Source organism: Patagioenas fasciata, chromosome 6 (genome assembly GCF_037038585.1).
Source record: "Patagioenas fasciata isolate bPatFas1 chromosome 6, bPatFas1.hap1, whole genome shotgun sequence".
Classification (NCBI taxonomy): Eukaryota; Metazoa; Chordata; class Aves; order Columbiformes; family Columbidae; genus Patagioenas; species Patagioenas fasciata.
In genome coordinates this window covers 22,369,876-22,396,970 of record NC_092525.1, presented here as the reverse complement: position 1 = coordinate 22,396,970, position 27,095 = coordinate 22,369,876, and the positions used below count along the sequence as shown (strand labels likewise).

At 39.9% G+C, this 27,095-nt stretch overlaps 3 protein-coding genes across 8 annotated transcripts in view; 1 reads left to right on the top strand and 2 right to left on the bottom strand.

The window, feature by feature from the left end:
- Positions 1-411: 411 nt before the first annotated feature.
- On the bottom strand, positions 412-18,095 carry ORC1 (origin recognition complex subunit 1). Of its 3 annotated transcripts, none has more exons than XM_071810234.1 (17): positions 17,935-18,095; positions 17,123-17,227; positions 16,613-16,740; positions 15,267-15,436; positions 14,467-14,842; positions 13,547-13,838; positions 11,689-11,793; positions 11,166-11,367; positions 10,734-10,840; positions 9,846-9,947; positions 9,179-9,350; positions 8,052-8,159; positions 7,138-7,287; positions 5,813-5,932; positions 4,126-4,292; positions 2,879-2,966; positions 412-1,356 (listed from the first exon to the last, which is right to left on the bottom strand). In XM_071810234.1, exons 2-17 carry the CDS (start codon positions 17,209-17,211, stop codon positions 1,162-1,164), a joined length of 2,571 nt encoding a protein of 856 aa, XP_071666335.1. In that variant the 5' UTR covers positions 17,212-17,227; positions 17,935-18,095; the 3' UTR covers positions 412-1,161. The 3 variants fall into 3 exon arrangements, with proteins under 3 accessions (XP_071666335.1, XP_071666334.1, XP_065698788.2); XM_071810233.1 differs by having other exon boundaries at positions 17,927-17,945; XM_065842716.2 differs by lacking the exon at positions 17,935-18,095 and adding an exon at positions 17,438-17,456.
- Positions 18,096-18,192: 97 nt separating this feature from the next.
- Positions 18,193-22,455, top strand: PRPF38A (pre-mRNA processing factor 38A). Its single transcript, XM_065841660.2, has 10 exons — positions 18,193-18,397; positions 18,465-18,624; positions 19,420-19,541; positions 20,031-20,116; positions 20,292-20,402; positions 20,973-21,085; positions 21,265-21,291; positions 21,371-21,468; positions 21,817-21,865; positions 22,122-22,455. The coding sequence occupies exons 1-10, from the start codon at positions 18,268-18,270 to the stop codon at positions 22,162-22,164; spliced, it is 939 nt and encodes a 312-aa protein (XP_065697732.1). The 5' UTR covers positions 18,193-18,267; the 3' UTR covers positions 22,165-22,455.
- Positions 21,277-27,095, bottom strand: part of TUT4 (terminal uridylyl transferase 4) — a 50,929-nt gene continuing 45,110 nt past the window's right edge. For 3 of the 4 annotated variants that reach the window (XM_065841655.2, XM_071810232.1, XM_065841656.2), the window contains exons 29-31: positions 24,862-25,038; positions 23,751-23,838; positions 21,277-21,523 (exon numbers count right to left, since the gene is read on the bottom strand). In XM_065841655.2, the coding sequence (XP_065697727.2) occupies positions 21,484-21,523; positions 23,751-23,838; positions 24,862-25,038 (305 nt within the window). In that variant the 3' untranslated portion in view covers positions 21,277-21,483. The remainder of the gene's footprint in view (positions 21,524-23,750; positions 23,839-24,861; positions 25,039-27,095) is intronic. The other variant, XM_065841657.2, reaches the window with a different exon arrangement.

Genomic DNA, 27,095 nt, shown 5'->3' with positions numbered 1-27,095 from the left:
CACAGCTCGGCCAGCGGTAACAGTAAAAACCGGTCCTGGCCCTTCAGACCCCCAACGGTGCCTTGCAGGCGATAGTTACACACCCCACCGACTTTTCATTTGTGTATTTTGAAACTAAAAAGCTGAAATTCCAACTTACCTGTTCTACTGGTCTGTGTTAATTAATTTGTTAATAATAACTTATAGGATTTAGGAAATATAATACACAAAAACAACTTCACTGACAAAGTTTTCTCACTAACCAGTCTATTTAACATCCATTTTTTTAGAGTTATCTGAAGCTGCTACCACGTTTTAAGCCTGCTATACCAACTGTAGCTGTTACAAGTACCACATTCAATTTGAGAGGGCATCTGCTAATTCTTTGTCTAATATTACAATCCGACAGAAATGAGCTCTGAGGAGTCACCGTTCTAGTACCCACAGTTCAGGACACTTCCATTTTTTATTTATAACATCACTGAACAACAATTTTTGGACACTGCTCCACAGCAACATAATTTTTAAAAGTGTTTTCAAACTCTCCACCTCCAAATGACTAATACATCTTGTAAACAGTTCCATTACAACAGCAGATTTCAACAGATCTGCAGCACCCAAGGCAATTCCTTTGGAGCAATCCTTAATATCAATCCTTCAATCGACACAGAAGTCGGTCACTTGAGTGACAGATTTTTTCTGGTATTTTTACTTTCCTGGTAGCAAACACACTCAATTCAAACATTCAGCCTTGATTTCAAACTGAAAGTTCTTTTTCATTATATCATATAAGTTAAAGCACTTTTTAATTATGTCTTTTATACTCAACAAAACAAAGAAAAGCTACATGAACTGCAATGCCACAGACACTGCAAGTAATCAAAAACCTATAACCTTCTTAGCCTTAGTGGTGATGCAATAAATCAATTTCAAGTTCATACACCTCAGCTGAAAGGAGACTAGTTACCAGCAAATAAAAATACTTTTAAAACAGTTTGATTTCAAATATTTAAAATGCTTTGAAGCAAATTCTTTATTATATAAAGGGTGCTTTAATACATTTAAGCAAAGAATTTATTAAAAATACATTTCACTATTACCACTTCATCAGCAATTAAAAAAATAAAAATAGACAATATATAAAATATTTATACTTATTAAAAAAGTTAAAACTCTATTGCCTTATTCATCCTTGAGTGCATACATGACATCATCCTGGCTGATATTGAGTCGCACCCGCATATGAATATACTTATTACTGGACTCCACCAGCAAGAGCCTGCAGGCGCCAAGTCTTGAACAAATTCCCATGAGTTCCGATACTGTAGGACTCTGCATGCCTTCAATTCTACACAATGCTACGTGCTGATGATAGACCTATTAAAAAAGGGAAAAGGACACAGGTCATGTTTATGTCCTGCTGCAATCCGAGGCCATGGTGGAAAAGAGAAGCTTCCTTCCCTCCACAGGGGAGAGGGGGAGAACCTGACTCTGGGCCCTTGAGATGAAGTGCTCACATGGTGCTGCTTTAGCACAAACAATTAGGATTTTGTCAATGAAGTAACAATTCCAAGCTATAGTTTCCTTTTTCATATAGCCAAAAAGGAAAATAATTAGCAACCTACCTTGTCTGCAATTTAACTCTTATTTTATCTCTTCTTCCCTGGACTATATGGACTAAAGCTTATCCAGCAGACTAAGAGCTGACCTATAATTCATTACATATCAGTTCACTCAGGACTGATATTCAGGCCCAGTGATCAATAAGGAGAAGTCACACTGACTACAACCATGAAAGATCACAGCTTACAAAGGCCTGATACACATTCAGGCACAGGAGGATGCACTGGTCACAAATCATGCAGACCAGTAAACCAGTAACAAGAATCGGTTGAGGTCTTCTGCTTTTCTAGTTAGAAATAGCAGGCCTTAATTCAGGCCTAAACGTAAAGCATTTCTCAAGCCAATCCTTCCAATATTTATTACCTGTTCAGTATCTGTCAGCTCATCAGTTAACAGGATTAAACTGAGAAGGGACATCTTTGGCCCCAAATTTTCTCTCATGCTGTAATAATAAACATTTTTCCCCAACTAATTACAGAGACTGGATGACAGGCTGACACCTGTTTGGTGTTAGAGGAAAACTGAGGGGAAATACTTAACAGATCAGCCTAACAAAATATCCTTTGAAGTTCAAGAACCAATTGCACAGTCTATCTACACGAACAACTGATGCAGATGTTCGGGAGCCAATAATGGAAAACGCAATTCAACTGCTCATTTACAAACCTGTAGCACCACACAAAACTAGCAGGTTATTTTATACATATAGTTCTAAACATTTTTTTAAGTATTAACATTTAGTTTCCATATTGTGAATCATGAAATGGACTCTGTGCGGACTCTTCACAGCTCTGCTGGTGTCAAGTATTTCATGGGTCTACTAAAAAATTGAAGCGACCAGTGGCTTATCTGCCTCTATTGAGAAAGACAGTGGTATGGAAGTTAGAATCAGCTTCCAGTTTTCTTCCTTGAACTATGTTGCCTGATATTTTCAGGTTCTCTTTTATTTTTCCTGTTATAAAGCATGTTAGGTGGAGTCATGCAATATTTTCAGATGCAGGCCAAAAAAATAAAAATTTTGTGATCCAGATCACTGGTAACATTAATACAACAGCAGGTGTTTCCAATTTCAAGTATTTAGTCTCATGGAAAAACGGGTGGTAGCATTCAATTAGGCTTTACACCTGGCCTGGACAGCTATCATATTGTCATGCATCCAATTTTAAGAATTAAACGCCCAAATATTTAATTATTTACACTTTTGCCTGATGATTTTGTCAATGCTGCCCTTTTTGTAAAAAGAAAAAAAAAAAAGTACTCTGAAACCTAAGCTTACCTGTTGAACTGTTGCCTCTTCAACTCCTGCCCTGCGAAACTCTGCTAAAATTGCTTTCAAAAATATTTGTTCATGCAATGAGGCATTCCTGAATATCAAAACAAAACAGACAAAAATCAATCTGCCACATTTAGGACTTATGAAAACTTAGGATTAAGTCTGTAAGGGAAATTGCTTGGTAACCACATGTTTAAATGCAGGATATTTTTCTAGCTGAGAGAGGTAGCTCATGTCAACTAGCCACTATATTACAGCCTGTATCTCTGGCACCACAATACACTGCATTTCATCTCACCTCACCTCTCTTTCAATGTATCTGAACACAGCATTTCATTCCATACATATTCTACAGTGTGTTATGGTCAACTTATATTTATGAATTAACAAATTAGCATTGAGGCTTTCAGGCATAAGTAGCACATACTTGCATATCGAGCAAAATATCATATTTGCAGCCTTTAGTATCCCCCACTTCCTGAAGAAACAGATTCTCTCTCAACCAGAAACGGGTCAAGCACTTTACCAGTTATTGCTTGTACAGACCACTAAAAGGCAACGTGTTATTCCCTCAGGAGGCCTTTTAGAAGCCCTAACAGGATCTATTTATGTTAAAGAAATAAACCAGTTCAAATGGGAAAGTCTGATGTTCTGCTCAGACATCTGTGGTGGCATAAAGCGAGCAAAGACAATGGCATAATACACATGGATATAGAGAGGGCAATAGTTGATTCTTGAGGACCTGATGTCTACGCTATGCACATCTGAGGTTTTTTTTCCTTCAGTCTAGTTCTAAATCTGGTGTGGTATGCTGAGTGACGAGTAGCATTTGTGGCTGTGGGCTCCTGAGTGTATCTTCCACATTTAGTTCCAATTGGAAGGAATTTAAAAATATGTACTTGGAAACTACTGTTCAGAAAAATCAATGTACAGTAAGCCGGGACAATCAGGAAGCTTCAAAAGCTCTCTCCTGATCTGAGCTAACACACTAACATGGAAGCATCCTGTATATACCTGTACAAGTGATTCCTGTGACTTTGTTTCCCCAATCTTTAATTCCTATTTTGTACGTCTCTCTCCTGGCTGTGCTGCAAGGTTTGGTTTGTATCCTGCTTCAACAAAGCATGATGCATCATACATGCTTCCCAAGAGGTGGTGGGGACATGGAGGAATGAAGGAATGTTTTCAGAAAAAATGGCCGAGTGAAAAAGACACAAAAACAAAGAAACACCTCTAAGAAATGTTTTTACCTGATTGCTTTTATATATGGTGATGAAAACATTTCATCTATGGCTTCTGTTACGTGGGTCATCCTGACTATTTCAGGGGTTCTCTTTTGGCTAGCAAACTCACAGATCTCAGTGGCCCTTCTGCAGATATCAAGGCAACGCCTTGCATCACCAGACAGTGCTGCGACCTGAAAGTAAACATGACAGGTTTGTAGTAATATTTCCCACAAGTTGAGAGAAGAGTTTAGCAAGAATCAATAGAAAAAACAACAACACAACCACACCAAAACAACCTGACCACAAAACAGGAGAGCAATCCTACTGTGAACTATGTTACTAGAATCCCAGATTTTAAATAACAATCCTATTGTCCAAAACCAACAGAAGCAACCATCCCGCAGCCTCATCCCAATCTGGTCATCCCAAATTGAAGACCAAACTTTCTTCTATAACCACAGAAGTCAGAGGTTAAAAATAATTAAATAAATAAATAAATAAAATCAACCTAAATTAAAAGGGAAATTCAATGTCAGCAGTTCAGTTCAACTCCAAAAGTTTTCAGAAATGTTATCAATAAAGATCCTACCACAATACATGTTCACACAGGAAAAAAAAAACCAACAAACAACAGGAGGGTGGGGAGGAATAGCTCCTCAGTTTTTCCATACTCGATAAAATATTAAGAGTACACTAACATTTTTAGTAGTTCTCAAACATCTGGGATAATGAATTTAAGTCTGTAAGTGCCCAGGTGTCTGAAATTTCTGAAACTACATACTTCTTAAAACCCCACTTGTGGTTTACAATTTTAATAAAGCTATGAACATTCACTTGATACAGTGCTGGCCTAGTTTTCCTAAGAGATTCTGATAACATGTGTTAAGCCCTAGAAGCCAAGCATGAGAAACTCTTTGGAAAATCTAATTGTGAGCTATTTTACTAGATATTCTGAAAAAGAAAATCATACTTGGAAAACATCGCAGAGTATTCAGTCCGCAAAATCATCACTACTGTTCTTACAAAAAGGTGGTTCCTTCATAACAAAACAAATGCTTATATTTACTTCTGACATATTTATGAATTATTTTTTAATTCTACAATGATGCTTCACAGAAAAGGTTTAAGCGTATACTGGTTGACACGTTCTAACAAAATTTTAATAGATTGTTTTAATGTATAATTGCTAACATAAGACATTAAACAATGCATACATCTTAATTTGAGAAGCTACTGATCCCTAACGCATTATTTGGGTTTTTGTACAACTGAGTATTAAGGCTGGTAACAGAAAAGGTACTGTCTATTATGCCAATGCTTTAAACCTCTTGGGAAAGAAAACAAATATGGATATTTCCACTGCCATATTATTTGTTTCCAAGATCATCCAATGACTTTCATTATGCCAAACACTGGAGAAAGCTGACATCATCATGCATTATCACAGCTCCTGTTGTCGTGCCTCCGGCTCTTTTAATAGACCGCTGCCTTCTGAAAGTAGGTGGAAAAAGCAAGGACACCGCTTCAGCAATGTTTCCTGCAAAAATAGCCTGTATGCCTTGCAAAGAGCATAATGTATGATCTGTTACTTGTGCCCTGCTTCATCTCCAATACAGAACACACAACCAAGTCTGACTACTGTTACGAAATTCTTGCCTGTGTCCCCCACTCCTCACCTAGTGCAAAGGACACACATCTGCACCATGCTTACCTTTCTAGAAACCAGCTGAATTGCATCCTCTTCAAATGCCTTAATGCTGTTCAGTCTGGATGAAATTATTTGCTGTAACTGTTTGAAGGTGTAGGGCTGAAAGGACATTCTGGTGAGGCCCTACAGTAAATAATACAATACAGTCAGAAGTGTTGGTAGCACTTGAAAACTCTCCACTGTGCAAGCATAGCCTGCATAGTTAATTTTCTCTGGTAGGAATACTCTCTCTTTCACGTCCTTCCTCTCCAAGTGATATGTTTTAATAAATTTTTCCACTTAATATTTTTGAAATAAACATGCAAATCCACAAAGCTGTGACTGAGAACTCCTAGTTGGACTTCCCAACTGCAAGGCCTGAGAAGGAAGTGCTGCTTAGAATTCAAATTTATCTTACAAAACTTGTAAACAAATCAGAGCCACCTAATATGAAAATCTTTTTATTACAGCTGTTTACATTTTATTTTTAATACAGTAATAGCAGAAGCTATGACTAAATAGTCATCTGTCCTTCAGCAAATTTGTATATGTGTATAGAGTCATGCTATTGACTTCACTTTAGCAATCAGTCAAGAATTCTGGCTCAAGCTCATAAAAACTGCTTTCAGATGAGAACAATCTATGTTACAGATGGCACACTGCCTTTCGTATTCCACAGCAGGCCTGAGTCTTGCATTTCTTATGCAAAATTCTCCTCTATTGTGACTACATGGACTCAGCTGATCTGCAGGTTTGGTGGGCAGGGGAAAGCAATTCACACTGTGGAACTATTTTTGAGTCCCAGAGGGATGGAAGCAGAGCACTGTTTCTGCAAATCGCTTTTCAGAGCAGTGATGAAGAGATGACCTAAGAAAATGTATGCAGCACAAGTGCAGAGTGCATCCAACTTTCTGTCCAAAGGTAACCAAGCAATAAAATCTAGCAGCTGATGATGGCAGAGACAAGTAACGAGGTGCCTGGAATGAAAAGAGAAAGAGGAAGGGAAGCCAGAAGGGAATTCTTCTGAACTGTGGAATAAGCAGCTTAACCATGAAGCATGACATTTGATTATCCAGATCTTAATATGTTTGAAAAGACATCTGCATTCTTAATTCATTCTTACAAGAACATAGTGTACTTACACAGTATAACATCTGATTAGCAGGCTGGCTTCTAAATTTACTTTGCTAAGATTTATGTGTTCATTATCAGCCCTCTGGAGAGGGAATTATAAACACATTATTTAATCTCTGACGTAACCAGTCCTACCTTTCTCCGGGATTACTTTTGATTGCATACATTAATCTGTTCTCATTTTATTGCACAGCAACAAAACTGCTAGGACATACCAGCCTGCTAGCTACTCTGTTCATCATGATTCTCTCTGGCAAGTCCATGGTGTTAGCAATGGCCAAGATGATTAACTTTGAGTGCTTTTGAGTTGGCCAGTCAAATAAATTGTACATCACATTCTGTTTCCGGGTCCACAGAAGATCAAGCTGCAGAGATAGAAAGAGAAGAATTAAACTGAAAAAGAATGGCCTTGTATTTACAATACCTGATGGGGGTTTGAGAGAGCTAGCTCTGCCACAGAAGACTTCTTACGTGATTCTGAACAAGTCGTCTATGTTTTGTTTCCTTTATCCATCTACTAATAGGACTGAATTTTCTGAATTAGGGCTCTAATATATTTTGGAAAAACACAGTCCTACTAGATGCTTGAACAGTATTAATCACAGTAGCATGATTAAACAGCTAGAGTTTTTAAACACAACTGTGACCTTAATAGCCCATCCAACAAGATTAAAAGGCCCTCCATGTGAGAACCAGAATTAGCTTACAGCAAAAAATAAGCGTGCATTTGTTTATTACTGAATATAGCACATTTAAGGAGTTTCAAAACTGGATATGACTTATTTCACTGAGTTTTCTTACTGGAAAAGCAGCAGCTTCCAGACAAAACACAGTTGAAATATATGGTATGTAGGACTTGACAGAACAGTTCATTCTATAACCTGGACCAAAATAAAACATAAAACCAACGAGAAATCCAAGCCAGAGAACAATATGGCATAGCAATACTTGCCCGTTTGAATTCAGTTTCCTAGTAAGGCTAAGAAGAACTATTTGTGTGTCTTGTAAGTCTGTTCCTTTTAGATCACATGTGAAATACTCTAAGCACGTACAAGTTCTATTTCCATCCTCCAAAAACTAATTTCTTACAATACTTCAAGGAAAGAGAATGAAGGATTCTTGGTCTCACCTCATCCACTATCAGCACCGTGGTCTTCCTCTTTGGTCCAGGCATACTGAACAGTTTTGCCAACAGTTCTGCAGCATGGGTCGCTGTCACCTTCTGACCTGTCAGTAACTAGACAAGGATTAAGCACTGTTGCAGGTTAATCAAACCAAAACTCTGGAAATAGGAAGTTTAACTCCTGCTTGGTTTTAACTTATGCTGAACGGGATAGGAACAAAAAGAGTTAGAAGACATTAATATTACCATGAAATAATGTAATTGTCACAAAGCCTTTCACTATGCTAAAGAAACACAGTGATCTGGCTACAACAAATTCCACAGCAAGATACTATCTATGCTGCTTTGAGGAAAGGATACAAATATATATATTTAACTCCCAATGATGAGGATAGGGATATTAGAACAATCTATGTCACTTCCTGCTCATATAGAAGCAATCAAACTTAAGTAAATGAAGCAGAAGTGTGTAAGAAAATGGAATAGATGCTTCAGGAAACCATGATTTCATTTCCAGGTCGCTGGATTAAAGTTAGCCTACACTGACAATGGTTTTGAGCAGTTAATGTCTAATGCCTATTGGGTGAAGGTAAATTCACACCCATATAAACGCAAGCGCAGTCAGTAGTCCCAGGTGAGACACTGCAGAATAGTTTGTCACAGAAATCTCAAATATAGTATAGTTGACAGAGATGGTTCCTCTTGATCTGGATTTCTATGATGACAGACCAATTAACCATTAAGACTTCCTTAGTAATTATTCTACTGCTACACTGAGTTCCACAGTTGTCATCTCAGTAACTTCTTAAGCATATATGTGCAGAAAAAGTTATAGAAGGGGAAAATACAGAAAGAATCTAGTTTAGACTTCTTTTTAACCTGACCTGAGGTAATATAACAGGCTATTTTCAAGCCATTGCCTTCATGCGGCTGAAAGCAAAACAGGTCAAGAAGTTGGCCATGGCTTTAATTGTTTTTTAACCTTCTTTAAGATAAAAGCATACAATCTAATAAGGCCTATGTGGAAGTAGCAATATGTTAAGTTCCCTGAATACTGTAACACACTGAGAATCCAATGGTAAAGCCCAAGATCTCGTTTCAAATCAGAGAGTCATCAAAAGGGCTTTACTTACCTCTAGTATCTGCACATAAGCTTGGTGAGGGTCAGTCAGCTTCATGCCATTGATCTCTACACACTGGAATGATGGCAGGTCATCATTTTCTGCAGCTTGCTGAAGAGAGCGAATTACTTCATGAACAGTTGCAGTTTTACCTGTTCCGGGCACTCCAGAAATGTACATGCACCTGCAGAAGAACAACACCTTTTCAGCAGCCTGAGCAAAATGATAACACACTTAGGAATAATGAGCCAGAATTCCTGAGCTCCGGGATCAGCCTTGAATACTACTCCAGTCACTTCAGGTAGCTCCCTATATTTCTGTTCCTTTATTTTCAAATTGTGACACATAACACATTGGAAGATCATGAGGATTTTTATGATTAGTGAGCAATTAACAACCTAAAATATTTTATAAATATAATTTACCTCTCTAAAAAAAATTATTTCAGACATTTAAAATTGACCAGTTTTATTTCGGTCTTTAATTTGAATCTGTAAAATAAAGGAGCCCACATTATTTCTCTGCACAACCCTCCTTAAGGAAAAAATATACCACAAAAATTCAACTAGGAATTTTAATTTAGCAAAATGATAACATTTTAAATAAAAGAAGTGTTGATTAACTGCTGTTATGCCATATGTAGATGTGATCTCAGCTATAGTGTCACCAAGAAACTCACCCTCCTGTACCATCAATGAGTTTGCTTTCCACAAAGTTATAGATATCCTGGAATTCTTCCTCACGACAAGGCAGAGATTCTGGGACAGCAGAAACGTGCAGCCTTTTCATTAAAAAAAAAGAAAAAGAAAATTGAAATAGGAGGTCCAGGTTTTGTGGTTTTGCAGTTCTACCTGAAGCACCTACTGAGGAAAACAAATAGCCAGACACTCCACCTTTCACAGTTGTGTGTAGTTTTTCAAATCTCTCTTATGTACCTTCAGTCTGAACAACAATGTCGAGTATCCCAAAATAAATAGCCTAGTCTCTCTATATGTGCTTTTAAGTTTTAAAAGGGCTGAACAGTCACATTCGTAAACAAACAACATGAATACACACCAATAAAGATCTAGTTGGTTAAATTCACCAAAAAAAAAAAAGATGATGTAGAGGTAGGATAAAACAGGGGAGACCCCTTATAGGAAACAGAAAAAACTAAAAGTCCTGAATGCATTTTTTTTCCACTGTGAAGATCTACAACAGTACCTGTAAAGCTTTTTCACACACTAAAAGGAGTCAAACATCGTAACTTCACAATCTAAAGCTAATAAGAGAGGATCTTCATTTTTCTAATGTTGCACAAAATAAAGACAGATACTTAATTCTGAAGAACTTAGCATGGACTGGTTATAATCATTTGAAATTGTGAAAGTAGTTCTGTAAATACTACTATCATTTGTAAATCTAGTATTGTACTGTAAACTCAAGTGTTTTTCTGGTATTAAAAAAAAATGTGTTTTTATCAAATTTATTAAATATGGTAAAGACAGTATTTCCTGATTTCAGCACAGTCTATTGTTACGCACACCTAATGCAAAAAATACTATTTCCTCCCCTGAGGACACATTACCTTAATCTGGCTTCTTCTAGTATACTGGCTGGTTTCTGTGCTGCGTGGTTGCGCCTGGGAATTTCAGGAGTTGCATTCCGGGGTGTCTTGGGTGTTCCTGGTAAGGGCTGCAAAGAAAAGTTACAACCTCAAATAGATTTTCTACATGGAGCAATTTCTGTTGGAGACTCATCTTTTAGAAAAGTTTCCCGAACATTACTTAAGCACAAAGACTATCTGGGGATGCCAGAGTACAAGATGAAAAGAGAAAAAGGCAAGTCACAGTATGCACAATGCACAAGTGTTTTATACTCATACCAAAGATCATACAAATCAAAATAACATTTCATTGAAAGCTAAGAAGTTGAGATACTCAACTTTGGTCACAGCCACCAGGTATTCAAACAATTGGTTTAGAATGAATAAAACCAGCTCTTTTAAATGGAATCTTACAGTTTTCTTCAGGGTCTTAGCAGGAGTCTGAACTGAAGACCTCCTTGAAGATTTTGGGGTGCTGAATGTTCTGCTTGATTTAGTTTCCTTTTCTGGTGTACAGAGAACATCATCATCATCCTCTTCTTCCTCACTACTTGAAGAGTAAGAGCTGTCTGAGCTGGACAGAGAATCCTCTTCCTGGTTCAATGCATTTAATATGCTATGAGAAACAGAAATGAGTTAAAAAAATACATACAACTCTACACACCACAGGGTATAATTTGATACGTTTTCAACTTTTTCTGTAGTTACCATGATCAGCAAGCCAACATATTTTCCACCTGACCTGTTAATTTTCCATGGCTCTTTAACAGACCAGTTTAAAGGAAGTCAGTGTTCAGATCAATGCCCTTTCTGAACATAAGATGATTTTCATTCACGCTGCAAATAAGCTGTACCTCTAGAACCATTTGTGTTAGCTATCAAGGCTTCAAGCTATCAATAGCAATCCAAATCAGGTATCATGAAAGCAAAAGTTTACCTGATTTGCTCTGCAATGCGAGCGCTTGTCTTTTGTGCACACATTCTACGAGAACGAGGGGTCAGTACAAGGCTCTGAATACTCAGTTGCTGATCTTCAGTTAAACTGTCAAGAAAGAACACAAAGGTATTTTTATTTCCTCTTTGCCTCACACTTGTGAAGATGGAGAATGCCTTTCAAACTTCAAGCTCAATTGTTATGGATGTCAAGCCAGCATAAATTCTTGTTTATAGTTATTTACAGATTGGCTGTGGCATGGATACTGGGTACACTATTGTCCTTCTCTTGCACTTTCCGATATATCTTTGCCAATAAAAAAAACCCCACAAAATATTTACTATAGTTCATTCATGGTCTGTACTGTAAAGATTTTTATAGTAAAGTGTGTTTCTGTAAAGCTTTGTGAAGCAGTTGAGAAAAGCTGCAAATTCTAAAGAGAGCCTGAGCCTCTATCTGTCAGAGTTGCTTATCTGAGCTACAACGCTGTGACAACAGTGACTGCATGAACATTTGTTCAAAACAGACATCTCTGACATCACACCACTTGGTTTCCTGATGCACCCTCAGCTGGCAACAGCAATTTCTTTCACATTGACTGACAGCTGCTCCACATTAACAGCTTTCCCTCACTCCCCCAGTTAGACACACATACACCAGTGAGGAGCACTGAATACATGCTGATAGAGTTGAATTATCAGCCAAATTATTTTGCAAATACAACAGTGCCAAGCTGAAGGGACAGAGGCTCAAAAGAGTTGTGGTTTTGTTTGCTTGTAGAGTTTTTGTTTGGTTGGTTTGGGTTTTCTTTTTGAGAGCAAGAGAAGACAAACACAATTTCCTTTGGGCATCTCTTTGATCTGCCCTTTGGAGTGTATTTTTCTATTTGTGTTTTGAAATTCCTTGGTTGTCTTCTTGGGCACTTCATCCTTACCACTGAAACTCTTTACTGTTAATACAACTTTCTTATTACTTCAAAGGACACAATGAGATGAATTACTTTAATTATTTGTAGACAGATCCCAGATTTATTTTTTTTTTTAGATCTATAAATACCACTTAAATGCCATTATCTTATAATTGAGAAGTATATGTCTTTTTGCTATACAATAAGTGACAAGAACAGGGTGCAGATCTACCAAGTGTTGTACCCACAACTTTACTCTTGGAAAGGAGGAACGTGATTTGGTTTTGGCTTCTTGCAATATTTTATACATGAAAGTTTGATCCATTCTCCTCCTGCCCCAGCTTAATGCCATTTTTAAAGGCTGTGTGAAGGTATACTAAACAATTACCTTTTTTTGAGTTTTGATTTCATTTGTACATAAAGATTAGCATGAAAGCCTACATACAACAGTGAGAACTCTCATGAGGCCAATTGCATCCCTTTCTATAGTTCAACAGATCTCAGTAGTTGTCACAAGTAGAGCACATTTGAGCTTGTATGATATATGTACTGCAGGAAAACAGATTTTTATCCATGTTGATGAGTACAAACTGTAATGATCAATACGGCTTCAATTTCCTTTCATATCATCCTACTATTCCCATTTCCAACATCATCTCTCTGTTCTTGTAAGCAGGAACTGCTTGTGTCCAGCTTTAAAGCCAACTTCTCTTATGATGTCCCCAATCATTCATTCAGCTTCAAGGAACATGCTTTCTAGAGCTTCACCACAGCACACTGGTAACTGTTTAGGCTAAATAAACCCCCTTCCTGCAGTGATCTCAACAGGCAAAACATGGTACAGAGACTTCACCTGCTTTTCTCTCCAGAAGTCTTTCATAAATGCGCTTTAAGAGAACTACATACAAGTAGAAGTCCCATACCAAAATAATTATAAAAAGGCCAATCACTTACGGTATATTGTCATCTTTCCTTTTGAGATTTTCAGGTTTCTCGCTGCAGTCTTTGACCTTATTATAGGGGGATAATTGCATTGTATCACTACACCAGTTCTCTGCAGTATCAAATACAGACTTTGACTTATCATTGGCACGAGGTACTTTTGGTGGTGAGCCTAAAATGCCAGTGAATTTCACTTTTCTTTTAGTAGCTGATAATTCTAAGGGTGCTACAGTATCACAGTCATCATCCAAAAGTTCCAAAACTTCACATCCCAGGAGCCTGGTTTTAGGAGATCTTGTGGGACCTAGGAATTAAGAGCAAAATGAACTTTTGTCAAGCTTTAATACAGCTGGTTTGATTAACTTTCAGAAGACAAGGTATGACTGCCTTGGTGGTTGTCATTTAGATTAAAGCAGATAGCACTACACTCCAGGAGTACATACATAGGGCATACGCTTCCTCTAAAAAGATGAGTAAATAGAGTACAAACTGATTTTTTCAGTTTTCTAATCCACCTCCATCACTTACAACTTTACTCAGGTTTCAGTTTGAAAATGTGACACATTCAACCAGCCCAATGTAAACATTCTAGTGCACCGTTAGTCAGAAGACTGGAGAAAGTGAGACACTGCGAAGTCAAATTCAGTTGACTGGTAGCATTTCAGCTAACAAGCGCTTAACTTGGACTTACCAGTTACAAATAAAACATTTGCAACAACAATTGAATATAAGGAGTACAGCTGCTTGAAATAACAAGCATGAGACAAAGAACTGATGCACACAAAAGGCTTGGGCCAACCCCAAAGCCTGAATAAAGTAGCTAAAAATCCTGATGTTGAATATTACCATTGGTTGAACTACCCAAAATGAAGAGGCACAGAATATGTTATGCTCAAAACTATGGAATGGACAGAATATTGCCATATACATACTGTTTAACTGTAACTTCTTCCTTGCTGTTGGAGTTTTGATGGCATTGGCCATTCTTTGTGAATGTCTCTCCTTAGCGACGGAGGACTTGGAAGCAGAATGTTTTGATTCTATTTCCAACTCAACATTTTTTGGTTTTGTAGCACTTCGAACAACTCTCTCTGTCTCTTGTTTCAGGGGAGAAGTCAGGTCTGAAGAAATAAATGAGTTTGAAGAGTTTGGGATGCCACTTCCTTTCTTATTAGCTGCTTTCAGCTTAGAGAATATGTCAGGGGACAGAGGCTTAAAACATTTCCCATCCCAAGACTGTTTTACGTAGAATGTTTTTTCATTCTCGAATTTAATAGGTAGCTCCTCCCCCAGACGTAGTGGTGTTACCTGTAAAACCAGAAAATACAAAAACACACACACCTTAACACTGAATGTTATCTTAGCGTTCAACTATTTTCTGTTCGCAGACATTATTGGAACTCACACAACCCTTCGTTGTACAGAGCAACATCTTCAACCTACATTTACACCAGCACAAGTTTATCATGCTACAGGACTCACATCACATTACTTCTTTCCACATAAACCTCTACCATGAGCTGGCTGCCAACAACCAAAGTCATTTTCAGATAGGGGAAAGACAGAATATCAACAGTTTTCAACTGTCCTATCCTGTGGTAAATGCATTAACAAATGTACATCACACATTTGGTTTGGGAGGGAATAAAGTAGCTGCGCTGTTCTATTATGCATTTCAAATTGTTTCCATTTCTTTCATCCCCCTGTGTGTAAGAGGGGCTGCAGTACGTACCACAACACTTTTAATAATGGTCTCCACAGCTATATCAGTGTCATAGCCAGAAACTTGATCAAAAAACACCTCTCCAGGAAAAACCTCTCTTTTAAGCAGTTTCCGTTTGTTCTGAGGTATCTCTGTAAAATGAGAGAACCACTGCACGACTGCACGTTTCTGCTGAGCACCTGTAACAAAGCAAATAAGTCAGTGAACATTAACAATTTTATTGTATCACAAATAGTTATCACCAGACCTCAATGGCTTTAGCTGAAATGCCATCACGGACAGAAATCCTCCCTGGACACAGCTGAGAAAGCATCTGATAAGACATTACAATTCCCATTTTCTAAGCTAAATTAAAATATTTGAGACTTTTAAGGACTAAGATAAGACCTACATAGCATCTCAGTCACAAAATACCTGTGAACCAGCTGATCCACCAGTTCACTGTCACAAATGAAGAGGTTCCTTATTTGCATAAATATGATCTAATTGGACCCCACTAACTGAAAAGAGTGAGATAAAAGGAAAAGTAAGAAATTTCAGAGCAGTATTTGTAATTTCAACATGTGTTTTTTTAGAGCTGAACCAGAAACACATTTATTAACTGCCTAAAAAAATCAGAGAAACCTGTTGTTGAAATGTCTAGAACAAAGTCTGAATAAACACTATGAACAGATTCAGTGTGGAAAGTTAAAAGGAACATTCAAAACATATTACAACTGAATAGTAAGTTCCTCTCTAAAGTGTTCATATGTGAATGAAAAACAAAGCTGTTCAAAGAAACCAGACACAGCTAATGAGCATTTTCTAATTTGGACTCAGATACAGTCTTCGTATCACTCATCTTCCATGATTTATCTTCAGATATCTACCTTTCTCTAGAAACAAGGGGTTCTTTTCTCTATAAACAAGGAGCTCTGCAAGGGACAGAAGTAACAAGCCCCGTATTTTCAGCCTCGTACCTTTATTGTTAAATTCCCTGATGTCTAATAAGATTAAAGGTTCAGGGCTGCAGTGCTCTTGCTCCACTGGGATTTTCCAACCTCTAAATAAAGCATGAGCTCACATTGCCTTCCTCAAGGACCCTTTCTTTTAAATTAGACAACTAAGAAAGCAGACTGTAAAAATTTAATGTCTTTAAGCTCTCTATTTAACTAGCAAGTGTAGCTGAAATTAGCCATCAGCCTCAAATATTTGAGGAGCATGTGAATACAGATACAGCGATTACCAAAGCCTAATTTCCTTAATAGATTATGCCAGTGATAAGGGGTTATAGGTTAAACATATCCCCATGAAATAGGTATCATTGGAACATTTTAAGATTTCTGAGATAGGAGATAAACTTTTATTTCTCTTACCATCTTCATATAAATCCAGTAGTTGTGCCACAAAAGGTTGATCAGCATTCTCTCCTTCAACTAAAATAAACTCTCCAAGTTGTATACAGGTTTCTGTTCTGCTTCTTTCTGATATAATAAGGATTCCCCTAGAAAGTGATGCACACATGCAGATAAGCAAGATTTCATATTCTTTATAACTCATACATCATCAAAGCTGATGACCTGCCAATTTTACAACTAGTTATGCTCCATCTTGTGAAGCCTACAATTGAGTTTCCCGATTAAAAGATTTCATATATATTTCAAAAAGACAGTTAACACTTATTTATAGATTTAAATGATTTTTGTTTATACATTATACAATTTATAATTCAAGAGCTTTGTGACATACACAGTGTCACAGCACAATGGTCAAAACCTTACTCATATTCTCTCTCACCGCCACATTAACCTGAATGATGTTAGGAAGGTGGAGAAACATTCACCCATTAAGCTTCCCTGAGCAAGCCAGAAATAAACGTTATTTACTTGTACTGCAAAGTCCTCAGTTTTCTGTCTGAGCTCGTAGGTTTTCCAAACCAGGAGTAGATAATTTTGCTTTTCTGCCGGGTGTTCATGATTCCTAAGGGAAAGCTAAAACAAAGAAACAATTTTTTTGTCATTACTATGTAAAAATAAAAGCAGGGAAAGAGACACAGAAATGAGGTCGATTCTTTCAGTGTGTATGAAGAACACAGCCATGCAGCGGCTGGTTCAGAGCCAGGAGGAAGAAAAAGGGAAGGTGTTTAGACGTGGGCTATTCTTAAATTCCTTTATTTCACGTCCAGCGCTTGACTAACACACCTGACAGACACGCGATTCCTTTGTTTCTGGCTGCTTCCTACACAGAGGAGGTTTATCGGCTCTTTTCTGCTTGTGACCTGGGCCGCCACGGCCGGGCTGAGGACTCGGCCTCGCTGCTTTTCCTCCAGCGACCACCCGGGTGAGACCGTCACGAACGTCTCTCTTATGTTTGTTTGGGTTTTTTTTCCTTAACAAGAATTTTCTCTCTGAAAACGCGCCGCAGGGCCGAGGAAAACGCCCCCTCCGCCACGGGGGTCGCTTCCATTCACCCGCCCCAAGCTCCGTTTCCAGAAGAGGCGGCGGAGCGGTGGTCACGGCCCTTCTCAGGGAGCCCGCCCGGGGCTGCTGCCCCGCTCAGGCGACCTGTGGGGCCGCGGCGTCCGAAGGGGTCGTTTGAGCCGCAGGGTCGCAGCCGTGGAGAGACACCAAGGGGCTCCAGTCCACCTCCTCGGAGCCGCCAGCCCCCCCCGCCCCGCCCCACTCACTCACTCACTCACCGCGGCGCCTCAGCGACTCCCCGACTCCGCGCGCGCGGCGGCAGCGCGAGCTCCTGCCGGAAACTCGGATAGAATTTCGCGCCAAAGCGCTGCCCGGAGCCCCGCCCCCTCGGCCGCGCGCGCGCACAGGGCGGAGGGGGCGGGGAGAGGCCCGCGCAGCAAGTCGCGCCTTGTTTGCCCGAAGCCGCGGGCGGAAGGGCTGTAAAAGCCCGAAGATAAGATGGCGGCAGCGCCCCGGAAGCGGAAGGCGCTTCGGCCTCCCTCAGGGAAGGGGAGGGGCGGCTGCTACTGCTGCTACTGCTACTGCGGAGCTGAGGGGATCCGGCGGCCGCCATGGCGAACCGGACGGTGAAGGACGCGCACAGCATCCACGGCACCAACCCGCAGTACCTGGTGGAGAAGATCATCCGCACCCGCATCTACGAGTCCAAATACTGGAAGGAGGAGTGCTTCGGTCTCACAGGTACGGCAGGGCGGGCGGTGGGGGGCGGTGCGAGGAAGCCCGCGCTGACGGCCCGTCCCTCTCGCAGCCGAGCTGGTGGTGGACAAGGCCATGGAGCTGAAGTACGTGGGGGGCGTCTACGGTGGGAACATTAAGCCGACGCCGTTCTTGTGCCTGACACTGAAGATGCTGCAGATCCAGCCCGAGAAGGACATCATTGTGGAGTTCATCAAGAACGAGGACTTTAAGTGAGTCCGTGGTGCATGTGCTTGGTTTTCACCTCTTTTGGTTGTCGTACTGAATGAAATGTGGGTGTCCAGAAAAGCCAGGGGAGCCTCAGCACAGGGTTCAGCTTTTAGCGGGCCCTAGGAGACTTTTCTTCCCAGAAAGCTCATCTGTGTCAGAGAATCACAGAACGGTTTGGGTTGGAAGGGACCTTCCCAGCTCATCCGGTGCTACCCCTGCCATGAGCAGGGACATCTTCACCAGCTCAGGTTGCTCAGAGCCCCATCCAGCCTGGCCTGGGATGTCTCCAGGTATGGGGCATCCACCACCTCTCTGGGCAACCTGGGCCAGGGTTTCACCACCCTCAGTGTAAAAAATCTTTTCCTCATGTCCAGCCTGTCTCCTCTCCTTTAGTTTAAAACCATCACCCTTTGTCCTGTTGTAACAGGCCCTGCAAAAAAGTCGGCCTCCATCTTTCTTGTAGGCCCCTTTTAAGTACTGAAAGGCCACCATAAGGTCTCCCCAGAGCCTTCTCTTCTCCAGGCTGAACACCCCAACTGTCTCTGCCTGTCCTGTTGCTTTCAGAAGCAACTTGCCTCCTCACTGGGGCAGTTGGAGCCACTCGCCCTACACCCAGTGCTCTGTCTGTACTTGAGTATGTATATATACTTAAGTACTTGAAGAAGAAATCCTGAAGTCTAAATGGTCGGTTATTCATTTTAGTGTACTGATTTTCCTCAGAAACTTATGGAAAGAACTCCTTTCTAAAGTATTAACTATGGAAAAAGCTCAGATACGTGAAATGGTTTGCTTTGCAGGTATGTCCGAATGCTTGGTGCGTTGTACATGAGATTGACAGGCACTGCCATTGACTGCTACAAGTATCTTGAACCGCTGTACAATGACTATCGGAAAATAAAAAGTCAGAACAGAAATGGGGGTAAGCGCTCTTAGTTGTGGTTTCTTAGTATTTCATTGATACCTTTTGTTAAAAACTTTATTATGCTAGATAAAATGATAATTTTGTTTAGTAATATAAGCTTTAAAATTGTGGCATAACAACCTTTTTTTAAACCTTTTACTAATTCATCCTTTGGATAGTCTTGCTGGTCATGCTTTTACAAATGAAAACTATGTTGTTTATTTTGCTGTCGCCAAGTGCTCGTGTTTTCTGTTGGGCACTGAAACTGAAACTCAGTTCCACAAATACTAAAGAAACGCTATTTGAGCACTGGTTTAAGCATGGTAATTCGACTAATCCTAGCCTCTCTATTCCCTCTTTATGCAGGATGTGCCTAATGATTTTTCTCATCCCTGAGAATGATTTTAGGTCTGTTGTTTGTACAGCCCACTAGACATAAATTGTCTGAAGGGTTTAATCTTTAGCCACTAGTCTTTGTCTTTTAAACGCTGTTTCTTCCCCCCCCAGAATTTGAGCTGATGCACGTGGATGAATTCATTGATGAACTACTCCATGAGGAACGTGTTTGCGATATCATTCTGCCTCGATTACAGGTTTGGAGAAGTAGATGGTTATTGAATTCTCAACTGCATCAAATTCACTAGTTGTATCAGCTGCTGGCTTGTTGCGTAAAGCTGCAATACCTGCCCCTCTGGCACACGAAATGCCTCCTAAGGTGCTTGTTCTTAAGAACAAGGTTACATAAGATAAAGTGAAAATTTCTCCTAGAAACGGTACGTTCTGGAAGAAGCTGAGCAACTTGAGCCTCGTGTCAGTGCTTTGGAAGAAGACATGGATGATGTAGAATCTAGTGAGGAAGAGGAGGAGGAAGATGAAAAGGTTAGTGAACTATTTTGCAAAGGGATAGTTAAAGCTAGTGCTGAACCACCACAGAACACTTTATGGCCTGTGAGAAATATTTGAGGGGAGGCCTCAGGAGGCTGCTTGCAACTCCTGTCTCCCCACTTCACATATTTTCATAGAAGCTGCTGGTGAGAGAACTGGTCAGACCCTGAAGTGGTTCTCAAGTGCTCTGTGTTTGTCAGCTTTTCAGTCTGCTGAAATTCACAAATCTGGATCTGTTCTGCATTAAACATGTCTCAGATAAATTGTTTCCCATACATGTATAACTGAGAGAACTAAAGGTGATGATGAAGGTTATGGTGACCATCGCAGTCAATTTTGTACTTCTCAAGAATCAACAGTATGGGAGCTGGCCATTTTAATTTCCAGTTGGCAGACTTAGGCAGTACTACTCACTTCTGAATATTAAATATTTGAGGATGGGAAAGCTTGATGGCGTGACTTTCATCATTTATGTTAATTGTTCAGAAATCCTTAGTGAGAGATAAAAACCTTTACAAAACAAGACTTACAGAACCTTTCCTCCCTCCTTGCTGTTGTTTCCAGCTGGAGCGAGCACCCTCTCCTGACCACCGCAGAAGAGGCTACAGAGACCTTGATAAACCTCGCAGATCTCCAGTTGTGCGGTACAGGCGGAGCCGAAGCAGGTCTCCGAGAAGGTGAGGCATGGCTCTTTTGAGCAATATTTTTAGTTTAGTTGCTGCAGATGGCTGCAGCAAGGCATAGACATGAAGATGACGATTCAGTCAGAATCTCTTGCACCTCCCTATCTATTCCTTCAGAATACGGGTTGATTCTGCTACTGCTTTTTAGTGACATTTTCTTTTCCCAATTACAGGCGAAGCCGCTCTCCAAAGAGAAGAAGGTAGTCTTTTATTCTATTATTTAATTTTTAAATGTGTGCATTTTTAGTATGACTATCTTAAAAGCTTCCTTTCTTTCAGTCCATCACCACGCCGGGAGAGGCATCGCAGCAAAAGCCCAAGACGACACCGGAGCAGATCCAGGGAGAGGCGCCACAGATCAAGATCTAAATCTCCAGGTATTTTTGTCATTTTCAGATTAATTCTGGCAAGTCTTTATCAGCAGAACATCCACTGCAAGAAAAATCTGTGTCATTATGTCAGTAAGGTAGCAAAGGTGCTTAATCTGGTTTATAAAACTGCTAGTTATATATGAAAGCACAGCTGGAAAGCTTTGTTAATACCTGCAAAATTGCCTTGAGTCTGTTTTTCACTTATTTGCCAGGAGGTTAATTTGAGTGCCTAATTAAGGTGAGGGTGGTTCTGGCATTATTTGGGACACTTGATCACTGGAAGCAGACTGTATTAGCAAATCAAAAAAGAATTCCAGGGTCTATGGAAGTAACAGTTACTTTTTTACGTCCTAGGGCATCATCGTAGTCACAGACACAGAAGTCATTCCAAATCACCTGAAAGGTAAAGCCCTGGCTTGTTTTTAAGGGTGTCTGTTCTGCTGTAGGAGCTCCTACTTGTCACTGAATCTTGGGGATTGAAGGTCATGTTACAAGGTTGGAAATATTTCATATGGTGCCTCCCTCTGTGTAGTAGTCAAGTCACACTGCCTGTAGTTCACCACAGAAAGCACCATTTACTGCTATGAATTACATTGGTCTTTTAAAACACTTACTAGTCTTGTGTCATATGGCTTTGTTTGTTTGTTTGTTTGTTTCAGATCTAAGAAAAGTCACAAGAAGAGTCGGCGAGGGAATGAATAACAAATCCAGCACACAGTTTGGGGACCTTGAACTGCAGCCCAGTACTGTCCTCTTTGCTTTATGGGACAGCTGGATACATGCTGGCTGCTGTAGCAGCCCTTTTAATCCTTCTCTTCTTGTACAAGTGTTGGTTGCTGTTTGTTTGTTTGGTTTTTTTTTAATTAAAAGAAAGCTAAGGATACTTTTTTATGTAGTTAGTTACTCATCCTTGTGATAGAATTTGATGATTGTTTTTCTCAAGGCCTGTGAAAACTAGTGAAGAGCAATAAAAAAAAAATTGGGCGTATTGTCTCTAAAGGCTCCTTGCTTTTTCTTTCCTAATACTTAGTTTAGACTCCTAGTTGAAGCTGGCTTAATTATCAAATCAGGGTGTTGTTTTGACAAACACCCACTGTATTTATTTGCCAAAGTGAGAATAAGTTTGAGTTATAAAAACTAAGGAGCTACCAGCCTAAACCATCTCAAACCTCCAGTACAGGAAAGGAACACAGACTGTCATAATCCAGGGTGTTTACTGAAAACAAGAGGTTACATTTAAACCCCCTCTCCAACACCCAGCTGTTACGGGTTCCTTTGTAAGAATCATCCTTAAGTCTAATGATACGCTTCTGATGCTGTTACCAGAAAACATTCTGTTTCTCAAATTCAGAATATTTAAGCTCTTACTGAAGTTACAGTTTTTCACCTTAGTACCTTTAATTACATATCACAGGAAATCAGTTGTGTTAAACCCTTTGTGTACCAGCCCTTTGTTCCTAGTCTTGCTTCAGGAGCACAGACTCACAGTTTTGTCTCCTGAACACAGCGTTTACAGCTTAAAGATTTTCATACGTTGCCCAAGGAGTGTTGACAACACAAAAAGTAGTATGCCAAGTGAATTTATGAAAGGTGATCTCTAGAACTACTCAATATTAGAACCTGATTTTCTAGGTATGCTCTTCCCTTAAGTATTTTAAAAGAAAGACACGTTGCCTGTGAACCGCACATGCAATGACACCAGCATGGGGAAAAACAGGCACACTGATTGTATGCCTCATTAAAACCACTCATCTTTCATCTATTCTGGTTTTCTAATTACAATTAAATGCAAGCATACATACAAATAGGGAAGAGGAAAAAAGTCTTACGTCCTTTTTTTGCAATTTTATTTTTCTTTTAAAAAGTTTTTTGGCACTACATAGTTCTGTAAAGAATAGAAGTGACAAATTCTTCAACACATGAAATCCCCTTCTAATTTTATTTTTTTTTTTTTAGAACAATATATATAAAGTCTGAAGCAACCAAAGTATGAATACAGCTAATAGAAAATAAAGAACTTAATTTTAAAAATTCTCTCTCTTTACAGTTTATAAAGATAAAACAAAACACAATTCCCCTTAAAAATAGGGTAATAAAATAGATGAAATTTGTATCACTCAGTTTTGTGATACTAGTAAAAACTATAGTTCATATCTATGTACAAATGATACAGTTTAAAAAGTCTTAAATAATCTTGTATCTAAACACCTTGCATTAAGATTTTAAATCAGAACCTGAATTTTTTTCCTCCCCTCCCCCCACCCACCCACAATCCCATTAAATTTCACTTTTTCTGTTGAATGTAATTCAGATTCAAGTGTGGGTGTCCTTGAGACAGAAGCGAGAACCTCTGGTTACTCTGCATCAGTGGACCAGCTAGAAGAAAATGGATTACAATTACTTCAGCAAATTAAATATATTTAACAGTACTTGGCTATAGTCAATGTATTAATCTTACTTAGAAGTAAAGCCATTTACTAGGCTGACACAAATGCTATCTGTACAGCTAACCCACTGAATGGGACAATGCAGTGTTACTTCAATCCTATCTCCAAAACTCCCTCAGAATCAAGACATTTTGTTGCATTACTTTAGTTATTTAACAAAAATATATATACAGGTGTCACTTGGAAACCTCACTACAGCCAATAGATTAGATTTTGAAAAACATACCGGGTGCTGGTATTTCTCACTTCACACTAGGTGACCCAGCAGCATGGTCATTGCAAAGCCTCCAAGTAAAATCTGGGCACAGTTTCACTCTCAGTGGAGCCAAATGCCTTTTTCCTACAGCCCCTCCCAGTCCTGCCAAGTGCTGAACACTTTACCATCCAGTAGCAGCACAAAGAGGTGAGATAAAGTCAGTTCTCTGAGGCACCCTGAATAACTGAACCCGACCTAACTGCGAAGTTAGTGCTGCTTTGACTGCAGAAGGGGTGGACTAGGTAACCTACAGAGGCCCCTTCCAACCTCAACTATTCCATGGTCTTGCAAGTTTTTATCTTTGTGAGACATTCCACAAGACAAGGTACAAAAGCCAAATAAAATGAATGGGGTAAACGATTTCTTCATATTCTGAACACGCTCATGGGCAAATCATCTCAACCTCAACTGAAGCCGAGCTGGCTTTACACAGGGCAGCAGGGAAGGAGAAAGAGGCTGGAAGTGCAGCAGATTGCAAATTGGCTCAGATTTCAGAACTTGATTTAACCCCTCCCCTCCCACACAGATTTTCATCCATCCATAGAGGAAGCTGAAGCGTTGATTTGACTCTTGGGTTCAATTATGGTTCCAGGGAGCCTAGCAGCAAGTGAAACGTGATTCCTTGGCTTTTAAAGCCTTTGAAACAGTAAAGAGACATGTTGCATGAGCTGTTGATTCACAAACTAGTTCTAGTACCTTGAGGGTAGAAAGGTTTGTTCGGTGGGTAGCTGGCATTTCCCTGCTGCATGTAGTTCTGAGGCATATTGTAAGGCCACGCTCCTCGGAGGAGAGGAAAATGGGTAGGAGGGGTCCCATGGTCCCAAGGGACAGAAGGAGGATTCATTTTACCAAACTGTCCTTGGAAACCCTGATCTATTTTTCAATTGAAAGGGAAAAGCACATTGCAAGTTGAAATAATTAAACAGTAAGTCACAAATACAATTTACATCTTAAATAACAGTTTGCAGGGGACTTAATGCAATTAGTCTGATGTGCTACTCTTTTTTTTTTATTTTTTAATATACATCAGCAAAAATTACAACCTAAATGACTTCATTATTTACTATAACAGAATTTACTGGGGGGGAAGACAGAGGATGAATCAGTATGAAAATCAAGACCTACAATTTCACTATTCCTATGTCATTCTCATGATGAAAAATACAAGGTCTGGGCAATGTTACTAACACCTGATCCCACACAGATATTCACTATCACTGACATAGCTGTGACGTGAAAGCTATTATCCTACAGCAAGAAATAGTTCTTGAAAGATGTACAGTGGAGTTCCACTTAGACTTGTATGCTTAAGAAACTTGATACATGGATCATCAGACCAACATAAAATTGTTTATGATAAATAAAATAAAAGTGTTTAGAGACAAAAATAAAAACTATTCTGAAATAAATACACAAATTGTAAGCTATGCCATTTATAAATTCAGTATTACTGCACCACTAAGGATGAGAAATCATGCATCCAAGGAGGCAGGACACATAACAGGTGATGTGAAATAACGCATTACTAATTCTGCTCTTTTTGTAGCTCCAAATTTTGTCTGACACAGCAATTCCTGCTAATTTAAAAACTTGAACAATGTACATTTACAAATAAAGAAATTTAAGTAACTATCCTTCTCAATATATCAGTTCCCCTTCAGGCTCATAACAAAAGAAATGCAGAGAGAATTTCATTAAATAAAAGTAAGCTACATATTTTAAAATAACAGTAACTTTTACACAACAAAACATAAAGCATGGTGCCGTAAGCAGCATGAAAAAAGGTCGTCTGCCTGAAACTGCTAACGATCCTACTTCTGATCAACTGTCTACTGAAAAGAAAGTAAAGTCGCTCCTTCCAACTCAAGGTTATGTGAGCAAAGACAAAGCTTCCACAAAATTACTGTTCCCAAATTGCCATGAGCAAGTAAGAGAGCAGACAGTTCACTGCTGCTGTGCACCCAGTGACCCCACCTTAATGGTCCTGTTTAACATCTTTATTGATGATTTAGATGAGGGGATTGAGACCACCATCAGCAAATTTGCTGATGACACCAAGTTGGGGGGCAGTGTTGACCTGCTGGAAGGCAGGAGGGCTCTGCAAAGAGATCTGGATAGACTGGAAAAATGGGCTGATTCCAATGGGATGAAGTTCAACAAGGCCAAGTGCCGGGTCCTGCACTTTGGCCACAACAACCCCCTTCAGCGCTACAGGCTGGGCACAGAGTGGCTGGAGAGCAGCCAGACAGAAAGGGACCTGGGGGTACTGATTGACAGCAAGCTCAACATGAGCCAACAGTGTGCCCAGGTGGCCAAGAAGGCCAATGGTATCCTGGCCTGTATCAAAAATAGTGTGGTCAGCAGGACAAGGGAAGTGATCCTTCCCCTGTACTCTGCATTGGTGAGGCCACACCTGGAGTATTGTGTTCAGTTCTGGGCCCCTCAGTTCAGGAGGGATATTGAGGTGCTGGAGCGGGTCCAGAGAAGAGCAACAAGACTGGTGAAGGGACTTGAGCACATGACCTATGGTGAGAGGCTGAGGGAGCTGGGGTTGTTCAGCCTGGAGAGGAGGAGGCTTAGAGGTGACCTCATTGCTCTCTATAACTACCTGAAGGGAAGTTATAGTCAGGTGGGAACTGGTCTCTTCTCCCAGGCAGTTAGCAATAGGACAAGGGGACATGGGCTTAAACTCTGCCAGGGGAAGTTTAGGCTGGATATTAGGAAGAAGTTCTTTACGGAAAGAGTGATCAGGCATTGGAATGGCCTGCCTAGGGAGGTGGTGGACTCACCGTCCCTGGAGGTTTTTAAACTGAGATTGGACATGGCTCTTAGTGCCATGATCTAGTAAATGGGCTGAAGTTGGACCAAGGGTTGGACTTGATGATCTCTGAGGTCTTTTCCAACCTAGCCAATTCTGTGTGATTCTGTGA

Coding starts and splice junctions, on each gene's coding strand:
- ORC1 (XM_071810234.1), bottom strand. CDS start 17,211: ATGAACACCCGGCAGAAAAGCAAAATTATCTACTCCTGGTTTGGAAAA. Junction 9,948..10,733: donor CTAGAAGAAGCCAGATTAAG/GTAATGTGTCCT, acceptor TTTAATGAAAAG/GCTGCACGTTTCTGCTGTCC. Junction 8,160..9,178: donor CTTATGTGCAGATACTAGAG/GTAAGTAAAGCC, acceptor ATCCTTGTCTAG/TTACTGACAGGTCAGAAGGT.
- PRPF38A (XM_065841660.2), top strand. CDS start 18,268: ATGGCGAACCGGACGGTGAAGGACGCGCACAGCATCCACGGCACCAAC. Junction 21,292..21,370: donor CGCTCTCCAAAGAGAAGAAG/GTAGTCTTTTAT, acceptor CCTTTCTTTCAG/TCCATCACCACGCCGGGAGA. Junction 21,866..22,121: donor CATTCCAAATCACCTGAAAG/GTAAAGCCCTGG, acceptor TGTTTGTTTCAG/ATCTAAGAAAAGTCACAAGA.